The sequence below is a fragment of the Oncorhynchus kisutch genome, linkage group LG11 (genome assembly GCF_002021735.2).
Source record: "Oncorhynchus kisutch isolate 150728-3 linkage group LG11, Okis_V2, whole genome shotgun sequence".
NCBI lineage: Eukaryota > Metazoa > Chordata > Actinopteri > Salmoniformes > Salmonidae > Oncorhynchus > Oncorhynchus kisutch.
This window is the reverse complement of record NC_034184.2, coordinates 35,946,935-35,959,712: the sequence shown is the minus strand read 5'-3', so window position 1 is coordinate 35,959,712 and position 12,778 is coordinate 35,946,935. Positions and strand designations below refer to the sequence as shown.

The following is a 12,778-nucleotide window of genomic DNA, read 5'->3' as shown; positions in this document are numbered from 1 at the left end:
CTTGACTTTGTTGTCCTTAAGCCATTTTGCCACCACTTTGGAAGATTGCTTGGGGTCATTGTCCATTTGGAAGACCCATTTGCGACCAAGCCTTAACTTCCTGACTGATGTCTTGAGATGTTGCTTCAATATATCTACATAATTATCCTCCCTCGTGATGCCATCTATTTTGTGAAGTGCACCAGTCTCTCCTGCAGAAAAGCACCCCCACAACATGATGCTACCACTCCCGTGCTTCACGGTTGGGATGGTGTTCTTCAGCTTGCAAGCCTTCCCCTTTGTCCTCCAAACGTAACGATGGTCATTATGGCCAAACAGTTCTATTTTTGTTTCATCAGACCAGAGGACATTTCTCCAAAAAGTACGATGTCCCCATGTGAAGTTGCAAACCGTAGTTTGGCTTTTTTATGGTGGTTTTGGAGCAGTGGCTGCTTCCTTGCTCAGCGGCCTTTCAGGTTATCTCAAAAAAGGACTCGTTTTACTGTGGATATAGATACTTTTGTACCTGCTTCCTCCAGCATCTTCACAAGGTCCTTCAGGGATTGATTTGTACTTTTTGCACCAAAGTAAGTTCATCTCTAGGAGATAGAACGCATCTCCTTCCTGAGCGGTATGATGGCTGCGTGGTCCCGTGGTGTTTATACTTGTGTACTACTGTTTGTACAGATGAACGTGGTACCCTCAGGCATTTGTAAATTGCTCCCAAGGATGAACCAGACTTGCGGAGGACTACAATTATTTTTCTGAGGTCTTGGCTGATTTCTTTTGATCAAGCAAAGAGGCACTGAGTTTGAAGGTAGGCCTTGAAATACATCCACAAGTCCACCCCCAACTGACTCAAATGATGTCAATTAGCCTATCAGAAGCTTCTAAAGCCATGATATCATTTTCTGGAATTTTCCAAATTGTTTAAAGGCACAGTCAACTTAGTGTATGTAAACTTCTGACCCACTGGAATTGTGATACAGTGAATTATCAGTGAAATAATCTGTCTGTAAACAATTGTTAGAACTATAGTTTGCTAACAAGACATGTGTGGAGTAGTTGAAAAACAAGTTTTAATAACTAAGTGTATGAAAACTTCCGACTTCAACTGTAATTGATTTTCAATGTTAATCGTATTATGTATTGCTGTAATATCATTGATTATTGTGATAATTTTCTGTGACACTGATACTAGTTATTGACAGTAATCTTTTTTGTCAAAAGGTCGCTGTCCTTTCCAGCAGTATATGCCCAGAAAGTCAGCAAAGTATGGCATGAAGACATGGGTGGCTTGTAATGCACAATCCAGTAACGCTTGGAAGATGCAAGTATACATAGGGAAGCTAACAGGTGGAGGCCCGGAGAAGAACCAGGGGATGCGTGTTGTGCTTGATGTGACAGATGGACTGAGGGGGCACAATGTCACGTGTGAAAATGTCTTCACCTCTTATGAACTCTGGCAGCAGCTCCCAAAGAGGAAGATCACCATGGTTGGCACAGTTAGAAAGAACAAGCCTGAGCTCCCCCTGCACTCCTTGCAACAAGGGGGAGAGAGGCCTTCTCATCAAAGTTGCCTTCACCCTCACCCTAGTTTCTTACCTCCCAGAGAGGAACAAGAATGTGGTCCTCCTGAGCACACAGCACAAAACAGTTGAGATCTACAAGGGCAAAAGGCGAGACCCAGATGCAGACACGGGAGGCAGATGGTTTGAGTCTCTGATATGAATTATAATCCAAGTGGTAGGCAAGAGAATGGTCATGGACAGGCAAAACCAGGTCGGAGTCCAGAAGGTACAGAGGGGCAGGCAGGCTCGAGGTCAGGGCAGGCAGAATGGTCAACAGCCAGTGAAAGTGCAGGGCGACAAATTCAAAACAACAAACATTTCATAATTAAAATTCCTCAAGCAAACAAGTATTTTACACCATTTTAAAGATCAACTATTGTTTATCCAGCCACAGTGGCTGATTTTTAAAAGGATTTATAGCGAAAGCACCACAAAGGATTATGTTAGGTCACCACCAAGCGACAGAAAAACACAGCCATTTTTCCAGCCAAAGAGAGGAGTCACAAAAAGCAAAAATAGAGATAAGATTAATCACTAACCTTTGATGATCTTCATCAGATGACATTCATAGGACTTCATGTTACACAATACATGTATAAAGTTCATATTTATATAAAAAAATCTGGGTTTACATTGGCGCGTTACGTTCAGTAGTTCTAAAACATGCGGTGATTGTGCAGAGAACAACATCAAATGACAGAAATACTCATAATAAACATTGATACAACTATTATACATGGAACTTTAGATACACTTCTCCTTAATGCAACCGCTGTGTCAGATTTCAAAAAAACTTTAAAAGCCCACCATGCAATAATCTGAGTACAGCCTTTAGACAACAAAGCAGCCACAAAGATACCCGCCAACCGCCATATTGGGTAGTCAACATTACTCTGAAATAGCATTTTAAATATTCACTTACCTTTGATGATCTTCATCAGAATGCACTCCCATGAATCCCAGTTCCACCATAAATGTTTGATTTGCTCTATAATGTCCATCAGTTATGTCCAAATATCTTCTTTTGTTAGGGCGTTTGGTAAACAAATCCAAAAGCGCGTTCAGGTCGCTCCGAACGTCGGACGAAAAGTTCAAAAATGTCCGTTACAGCCCGTAGAAACATGCCAAACTAAGTATGGAATCAATCTTTAGGATGTTCTTAACATAAAACTTAATTAATGTTCCAACCGGACAATTCCTTTGTCTGTACAAATTAAGTGGAATGTAGCTACCTTTCACGTGAGCGTGCCAGACAGAGGCTGTGGCACTCTGCCAGACCACTCACTCAATGAGCTCTTATGAGCCCCTCCTTTAGAGTAGAATCCTAAAAATAGTTTGTAAATACTGTTGACATCTAGTGGAAGCCTTGGGAAGTGAAACATAACTAATATCCCACTGTATCTTCCCACTGTATCTTCAATGGTGGGCTGAGTTGAAAACTACAAACCTCAGATTTCCCACTTTCTGGTTAGATTTTTTTCTCAGATATATGAGTTCTGTTATACTCACAGACATCATTCAAACAGTTTTAGAAACTTCAGAGTGATTTCTATCCAGATTTACTATATGCATTTATTTATTATTTATTTATTTATTATATGCATATTCTAGTTTTACGGCTGAGTAGCAGGCAGCTTAATTTGGGCACGTTTTTCATCCAAGCTACTGAATACTGCCCCCTACCCCAAAGAAGTTAAACAGATCAGTGATCAAGATCAGTGATTGTAAGGACAGGAATCCAGCCATCATCTTGGACTACAACCACAAGAAAGGAGGAGTGGACAATCTGGACAAGGTGTTTGGAACTTACATCTGCAGGAGGATGACTGCCTGCTGGCCACTGGCCATCTTCCATAACATCATTGATGTGTCCTCATACAATGCCTTTGTGATATGGAACAAGATCAACCCAACCTGGATGCCTGATAAGCAGAGGTTGTTCCTGGAGCAGCTGGGAAAGGCACTTTAACCCCACACATTCAAAGAAGGGAGCGCCTCCCCCGCACAGCAGCCTCTGCAGCACTTGTGAAAGCAGTTTAAGGGTGCTGAATCTTGTCCTGATCCACCTGGGGCTGCAGCTGGGGCAGGAAAGAGGATGAGATTCCAATTCTGCCTCCTAAAGAAGGACTGTAAAGCAAACACTATGTGCTGCACATGTGAGAAATACATCCATTCACACATACTTGCACACTGTCCTACATGTGCTAATTAGAGTTGATTGATTTATGTTCTTAACATTTTTGTTTTGTATCTATTATCTTATTTGATTATTATTTATTGTTGTTGTTTATACACCTTGTGGGTGGGTGCAACGGTTTAAAAAAATGGGAGAAGACTTGTATTTTGTAGTTGAAATCCTCATTGTACAGTATATAATAATACATCACCACGTTGCCAAAAGTTAGTTTCCTTTCAATAAAATGCATTCAAAACTACTTTCTGCACATTTCTGCTACTTTCTTAGGCTATACAAGTGCTATCTCTTGCTAAATGTTTTATGTTTACACCTATGCAGTACCTTTAGCAATAATAATAATAATAATAATAAACCTCTACTTTAGTAAAGAAAACAATTACGACAGGTGTGTTGTAATATAAAAATGAGTAGTGCCCACTGATTAAATGCAGTCTTTCTGCATTGTGAAGAGGGAAAACCCAGATATTCACAAAGTTTGTGATGAATGACTGATTGTTTCTTCATGCAAAATAGATTTGGCGTTTAAAATGAAGCTGCTTTATTTTGGCGTTTTAGTGAAAAGGGGAGTATACAGAATGTTAAGACTACACAATGGTTACGTTCAAGGTCATAATAGAGAGAAAGAGAGAAAAGTGCATAAAAAGGGAATAACGTTCCATTTACATGTGCTTAACTCGGGTCGGAATCGGGACCTAAGTACACTTAACTTACACATCCTCCACACACCTACCACCAAAGACGTACTAGGAATGGAACACTCAAGAGAAATAGATTACTGTACATTACTGTTGCTTGTCTTGAAGTCATACACACGACTGTAACCAGCTGAGTCAAATTATCTTTAGTTCAGCAGTTCTGTAATTACCCTATTTTCACAAACGTGCAATGTTCTTGCAAAAATACAAGTATTGCGATTAAAAATGACCCTTTTCAAGACGCCAGTAAAATCTGTAGTCTCCTCCTATAGTCCAGGCAGCACAGTGTAAAATGGTCTGTCCATGCATGGGTAGAAAACACTGGAGACCTTCCATTTGTTCTGTGGTTTCAGAGAATGCTGGAAGCAACTGCCAAAAAGATGTATTGCTTACAAGTTGGCTGTAGACTCAGCATTAAAACATATGGGGAGTTTCATCTGAGAGTTTGACATCTGTGTGAGATGGTAGGTATCCTAGCCAGAGACAGGTGACACAAGAGACAGATAATAAATTATGTATCAGCATTAGCACACTAGCATATCTATTTTTCCATGCAAGCATATCCATCTTCCATGCTAACAAATCTTGCTTGACATTTGGAAGGATTACATCAACTACAGCTCTACAGAGTCATTTATCACAATTCTAATATAGCATTCTCACTGCACTGCTACATTCTTAGGACAATAATTAATTCATATATTCTAAAATAACTTCAGCATGCAATTGAATTCATTTAGGTTTATTGGCATGATAGGACACTATCTCACATTACCAAAGCAAACATATAGGAACGTATCAACTTAACAAGGAGAGTAAGGACATTGCAATTTCAATGTATTGTTTTGATCTACCTGTGAACACGTTTCAAAATAATAAGTAATTCAGTAAAACAATTGTGCAAAAGGTTGGCAATTATGGCCATGTTTCTACTTAACCAGAGTCAGATGAACTCATGGATACCATTTTTATGTCTCTGCGTGCAGTTTGAAGGAAGTTGAAGGTAGTTTCTGGGAAGAAAAGTCATTTCTGGTAGCATGCTAGCTGTTCCTGTAGACTTCCAGTCATTGTGCTAACGTTAGTTAGGAAAGGGTCCAGAAACGACCTTCAACTGACTTCAAACAGCAAGTGAAGTCACAAATTGTATCCATGAGTTCATCTGACTCTGGGTAAGTATTGCCACAATGTAGAACTATCCCTTTAATAGAGCAGTACACCACTATATAAAGGTAAAATATGTGCATTTATAGCTGTCTCATCAATAGGTCCATGAGTTATTCTTGACTACTTATCAGTAACTGTCCTCTTTATGAAGGATACCTTACCTATGCCACGTGCATCTGGCCCTGTGTCCAAGTGCTCCAAAGTGCTCACCATGTCCCCCTCAGGGTTTGGGACAGCTATAGACACCACCGAAGGGATCACTTCCTGTTGTTTCTCTCGCTCATTTGTGTGGATGTTAATGCCAGGGATATTCCTATAGGAAATATACGTTGTACAAAATAGGAAAGAGAAGAGTGTCTTTGATGATGTCCAATTGTTAGGATGTCTCTAAAGATAGTTCATGATATTTTGACTAGTTTAAGCTTTTGGATTCAAGAAACAAGATGTACATATTAATTTGCTTAAGGATTGGCATGTGAGAATGGCCTAAATTGACACTATCACTCTCATTAGAATCGGCTTAGTTCAAATGAAGTCGGGGATACTTTACCTTTTGAACTTGTAGATAACGAAAACTGCCAAACCCACAAATACGACTGACACTAGTATAATTACTGTAGCACCATTGTGACCACTCTCACTGATGTCCATGATAGGAGCTTGGGAAAAAAGAGGGGGGGAAAAGTATTTAGACATAAGACAAAGAGAGAAATAGAGGGCTGTCTTTTCTTCTGGAATCAAACTCCCAAGTGCTGTGAGGATTTTCAACACCAAAGTGTAACTGAATTTGACCTCAATGATCAAAACAACATGCGTTATGTCTTTCTTATACCGTTCTCATAAAGCTGTTGTGGTACTAGACTTCTCAACAGCAGTTAGCCTAAAGGGTAGAGTAGCACAATGCTATGCAACCTGGAAGGTTGCTGGTTCAAATCTCTGGAGCAATCTCCTGCTGTTTTGGCCATAAGCAAGTGACCTAATGAAACATGTTGCTCCCAGTGCATTGCTCTGTGGCTGACCCTGTGCTAACAACCTCTCAAGTGTGCGTGGGTGTAGAGACTGTTATTTTTCCATTTCATAATAACATCATTGCAAAATGGCCAACATGCAAAACCCTATGAATTGATTGTAATTGCATAGTAGTAGGCAGGACCTTATATCTTTAACTATCCTATAGCCAGACATCAGACTATACTGTGAACACAGCAGACTGGCTGACCTGGAGACAGTTGTGTGGCATAGACGTTAATCTGAACCCCAGGCTGCAGAGTAAACTGGATGAGGTCTTGATTCAGGGCACTTAGCAGGACTAGAGAGAGCTGTGGAGGAATAAACACAGCTCTGGTTTCACACTCATCAATATTTCAAGCTCAATCATGATCAGTAAATATAGATTTTTTTAAAGAGTGGCAAGTGTTGATGTGACATGTAAAGGCCTACTGTAACAACATTTCTGTCGAAAGGCTAACATACCAATCATAGCAATATAAATCCTATCAGGAAAAATTGCCTTGGTTATGAAAGACAAGTGTTACTGACATTTGAAAAATGTATATGTCGCTTTTCCAATACTTTTTCCTTCACTGGTGATTTTATTGTTTTGGATGTTTTTTGCTTATTAAAATAATAATGAAGTAGTTCAAAAAAATTATAAAAACAAAACATTTACATTCTACAAATCTGACTTTTCCCCACATTTTTCTCCCAATGCTCTATGATTTCCCCTGTTTTACCCTTACATTTTTGAATCTGTAGCAAACCTTCATTGCCGTTATGCCTAAAACAAATGCAATATATATATATATATATATTAAAAATAATGAAATACCCGTATAAATAGCTATTCATGTTTATTTTCCCCATTAAAAACAGTCTGACATATCTGTCTAGGTGAGACTGCAGCTGTTCAAATTCTGATTTTAAATAAACTGACTGATCACATCACACAGATGTATAACATAACCACAAGAGGCTGCTGAGGGGAGGGAGATTCATAATAATGGCTGGAACAGAGCGACTGGAATGGCACCAAACACCTGGAAACCATGTGTTTGATGTATTTGATACCATTCCGCTAATTCTGCTCCAGCCATTACCATGAGCCTGTCCTCCCCAATTAAGGTGCCACCAACCTCCTGTGAACAAAGCACACACACACACACACACACACACACACACACACACACACACACACACACACACACACACACACACACACACACACACACACACACACACACAGGCTCAGTTTTTGATATTGCATCCCTAAGTAACAGTACAGATAAAACAAATCAAAATGGCTTGCTTCTGAAGCTAAGCTGGGTTGGTCCTGGTCAGTCCCTGGATGGGAGACCAGATGCTGCTGGAAGTGGTGTTGGAGGGCCAGTAGGAGGCTCTCTTTCCTCTGATCTAAAACATATTGCAATGCCCCAGGGCAGTGATTGGGAACACTGCCCTGTATAGGGTGCTGTATTTCAGATGGGATGTTAAGCAGGTGTCCTGACTATCTGAGGTCATTAAATATCCCATGGCACTTATTGTAAGAGTAGGGGTGTTAACCCTGGTGTCCTGTCTAAATTCCCAAGCTGTCCCTCATACCATCATGGTCACCTAATCATCTCCAGCTTACAATTGGCTCATTCATCCCCCTCCTATAACTATTCCCCAGGTTGTTGCTGTAAATGAGATTGTGTTCTCAGTCAACTTCCTAGTAAAAAAAAAAAAATACTGTAGAAAGTATAGGTTGGAACTGTTGCTGATAAAATACAATATATAATGTGTATTCTGAACTGGAATAAACCGATTGATCACATCACACAGATGTAGATGAGCACCCACACACACAGTCCTAATGAGAAGTGTGTGGCTGGTTGAAGTTTTCAACAACCAGGTCTATTCTGGGCTTAGGTTTTGACAGTGCAACCCTGAGGTCATGCATGGAGTCTGTTTCTGTACTTGTTTTTTAAGTATGCCAGAATTGATAATCTGACTCGCATAGCTATGTGGTGCCAAACTAGATCAGAACATCTACTGCTTCCACAGCCAGGCAGGAGACCGCTTCCTGCTGTAGATGAGCAACCCATAACTGTGTGGGTGTGTTTGCCTCGAAAAGCATCTTGCTTCCATTGCTTGCTTGTAGCGTCACTAAGGCCTCCATCTCTGGCAGACTAGTCCTAGGTCTGATGAGGACACTGCTTGAAAAGGATACCTCACCCATTGACGTTTTTTGAGATTTCTGTGGGTTAGGAAAGTACCGGTCAAAGTTCTGCTGCAGGCTGGCCATGTGCTCAGCCATGTCCTTCTTCCCAGCTTTACATAGGGGGGAATCTATCAGCTGCATGTGAGCTGACAGAACAGGGAACATGCCATATGCTCCAGCCTTCAGCTGTGACTGCCACTATCCAAGGTGTGCAGTGAATCCTCTGATGCCATCTTCAGGCTCCAAAATGGTTGATTCCTTGCCCTGGAGGCTTGTGTTCAGCTCATTGAGTTTTCTGAAAATGTCAACCAGGTAAGCCAGCCTAGCCAACCACAGTTTGTCATGGAATAGGACTGCAAGGTCGCTGTCCTCTTTCTTCAGATAGGCCAGAACCTCCTCTCTCAGTTCCCACAGCCTCTCCAGGACCCTCCCCTAACCTCACGAAGAAAGAGCAGGTGCTTACGGTCTGCTCCCATCTCCTTGCAAAGCTCTCTGAACAGTCTTGTTTGAAGAGGTCTCTTCTTGGTCAGATTCACCATCTTTACGACTGAGTCAAAAACAGCCCCTAGGTTAGTTTGTAATGCTTTGCTGGCCAAAGACTGTCTGTGCAGAATACAATGTGCCAGTTTCACGTTGGGCACCACTCTGCGGACATGAGCTATGAATCTGGAGATGCACCCAGTCATGCATCTTGCACAATCAGTGCAAATCCCAACACAATTTTCCCAGTCAATTTGTCTTTCAAATGAGTGTCTACCACCCTAAAAATGTCCTCTCCCCTTGTTGTTGTTTGTAGATGGTCACAGAAAATAAATTCCTCCTGTATATCATCATCAAATACGTATCATGCATATACCGTCTATTGCGGAATTCCAGCCACATCTGCTGACTCATCTAATTGAATAGAGCATTTCTTGTGCTGTTTCATCTTTACTATCACGGATGCTTGTATGTCAACTGACATAAATCTTATTCTTTTGCCTACTGTGTCATTGAAAAGTGGGACTGAGTCCACTTTTTTTTACTGCCTCCTCACCCAAAAGAGACACACAGACATCTCTCGGGCAGGGTTTGATGAGCTCCTCTCCTATAGTGTGGGGCTTCTTTGGCTTGGCTATATTTAGGCTCACCTAGTATGAAGCTTTGAGGATAGCTCTGTTCCCTTTGAAGGTCTGTTAGAGAAGCAGAGAAAGCCTTTTGTCAAAAACCAATAACAATGAACTATCATGTACAAATATTTTCATCTAAATATGACCTTCTCTTGATTTACAGTTGAAGTCGGAAGTTTACATACACTTAGGTTGGAGTCATTAAAACTAGTTTTTCAACCACTCCACAAAAATCTTGTTAACAAACTATAGTTTTGGCAAGACGCCTACTTTGTGCATGGCACAAGACATTTTTCCAACAATTGTTTACAGACAGATTATTTCACTTATAACTCACTGTATCACACATCCAGTGGATCAGAAGTTTACATACACTAAGTTGACTGCCTTTAAACAGCTTGGAAAATTCCCGAAAATTATGTCATGGCTTTAGAAGCTTCTGATAGGCTAACTGACATCAGTTAAATCAGATAAATCTCAGCAGCTTCCGTTTTTTCTTCATACTCAAAAGCACTCTTCAGTGCCAAGTCGCCCCAAGGGACCTGAAGTAGGAAGTAAGAGCTGGCCAGCTTTGCAGGAGACGATCGACAGCTGGATGAAGAGACGAGCCATCGTGTGCAAACATGTCGCAGAATTTCACTCCATTCGATGTCAACAAAGGCAAAACAAATGCAAGCGGTTCCTCTCTTCGGGAAACAGATACTGAGACGTGGCTGTAGATCTTTAAAACAACTGTCTCAATATCCACTGACAGCTGATCGCAATCCTTTTTGCAGGCATTAGGAGCTATGTGTGCTGGGCAATTAGCTTTCAGAAAGCGATTGTTGGCACTGCTCAATAACTGGTAAACGGAGAGGTGTTTTCCAAAGTTGACATTGGCATTATCTGCTGCATAGGGCTGTGATGTGTCTAATATCCAGTTCATGCTTTTCCAGACAGTTCATCAGAGCTTGATGGATGCCAATTGCAGTTTCATCATTGTCTTCGTAAAAGTCAGGTAACTTGCACTGCACTCCATCAGACACAGAGAAATATCTCACGCACACTGGAAGCATGTTTCTATTTCCCTTGTTTGAGGCATCACTGGCAACTGAGAAATACACGGGGAAAGATCATCTAAAATATCCGGCACAGTATTTGGTCCTAAAAACATTCATTGTAATAATCTAACCTTTGTTCTTCCCAAGTGCATCTTCTTCATATCATTTGAGTCATGAAACAAAGCACCTTTGAGCTTAACAAGACAGTCGGTGCTGTTGTAGCCGGAGTCCGTGTTTAACCGTATGGTACACATACGAGGCTTCGCTTTCCGTGATATTGTTATTTTCCGCAGTAGACGTCATGAAGAATGCACCGATATTGCTAGCACCTTTAAGCTAGCTTGGTCTTCTTGTGCATTTCTGTGGATGCATGTTGAGTTAGGTCATTCTCCCCTCCATGGCCTATTGAGAATTCCCGACGGCATAAAGTACAGAAAGCTTTCGTCGAGTCACCACTGATGGGCTTAACCCACGTCTTTTTTCAGGACATGTCATTTTAATTTGTTAGTTTTGAGAGACTCATTACTAAGCACTTCCCCGCACAAAACACATTGCGGTCGATCCTCGTTACTTCTCAAAGTTTCTACAAATCAAAGAGAGAGAAACTCCTCGCTGTATATGCATTTCATGATGATTGAGCTCAGTCAGAACTTGTGGCTAGCTTGAGTCCATTTGATGACAGCGGTAAGTGATGGCGAGTGGGAATGACAAGTCAGTGGCTGACAGCACATCATCTGCTGCCGAACGACAGCGCTTCAGCGTGTAGGTAGCGGCGTGATCTAGAAAACTGGAATTGGTACGTTTACGCTATACTGTGATTGGATGAATATACGGGACAAGGGAGTGTCCCGTACGGGACAAACCAATTTAGCCCTATATAAGGGACATCCCGGGTAATACGGGAGAGTTGGCAACCCTAGTATCTAGCTAGCTTGCTTTGGCTAACGTTAGCTATTAGCTGAGTACGAGGGGATTGTTAGAAAGAGAAACTCACGAAGACCTCTACGAGAGATGGTGCTCGCTTATTTCTACTTATCATCACCTGTTATAAAATTACAACAATGCCTTGCTAGCTGACTTACTCTTCCACTGTCAAAGCACTGTTTCCTGAAGCATCCTGCCCCGTTCTGAAAGAACTCCCTTGGGTTACTGTCATGCTGTGGATGTTTGTTCAGGACATGTCATTTTAATTTGTTAGTTTTGAGAGACTCATTACTAAGCACTTCCCCGCACAAAACACATTGCGGTCGATCCTCGTTACTTCTCAAAGTTTCTACAAATCAAAGAGAGAGAAACTCCTCGCTGTATATGCATTTCATGATGATTGAGCTCAGTCAGAACTTGTGGCTAGCTTGAGTCCATTTGATGACAGCGGTAAGTGATGGCGAGTGGGAATGACAAGTCAGTGGCTGACAGCACATCATCTGCTGCCGAACGACAGCGCTTCAGCGTGTAGGTAGCGGCGTGATCTAGAAAACTGCAGAAAAAGGATCTGGAACACGACGAAGCACACGGGCATATTCCTCCCAATCATGCGGCTGCCAAACTGAGCTGAGATACCGCTGCTAAACAGTGAGCACAGTTGCACTTGGCCAAATCAATTCCAGTAATTAACTAAATAACTATACATTTACTCAGACATGTCACGACCCACTTTGGGTCTCACTATCTTCTATCTTGTTAATTAAGTGTGTTCGACTAATTGACCACACCTGATCTTAAGGAGTGCTTGTTTTGTTTGAGGTGGAGTCTGTTTGAATAGACAAAAATGAACAGCTTTGCATAAGTACAAAATAATCAACATGCCATGCTAATGTAGCTCCA

General features: G+C 41.3%; 1 protein-coding gene across 1 annotated transcript in view; it reads right to left on the bottom strand.

Moving 5' to 3' along the window:
* Window positions 1–3,586: 3,586 nt before the first annotated feature.
* Window positions 3,587–12,778, bottom strand: part of LOC109898856 (VPS10 domain-containing receptor SorCS1-like) — a 116,416-nt gene continuing 107,224 nt past the window's right edge. Inside the window, exons 25-28 of the mRNA XM_031835001.1 lie at window positions 6,826–6,925; window positions 6,157–6,265; window positions 5,768–5,919; window positions 3,587–3,666 (exon numbers count right to left, since the gene is read on the bottom strand). Coding sequence (XP_031690861.1) covers window positions 3,587–3,666; window positions 5,768–5,919; window positions 6,157–6,265; window positions 6,826–6,925 — 441 coding nt within the window. The remainder of the gene's footprint in view (window positions 3,667–5,767; window positions 5,920–6,156; window positions 6,266–6,825; window positions 6,926–12,778) is intronic.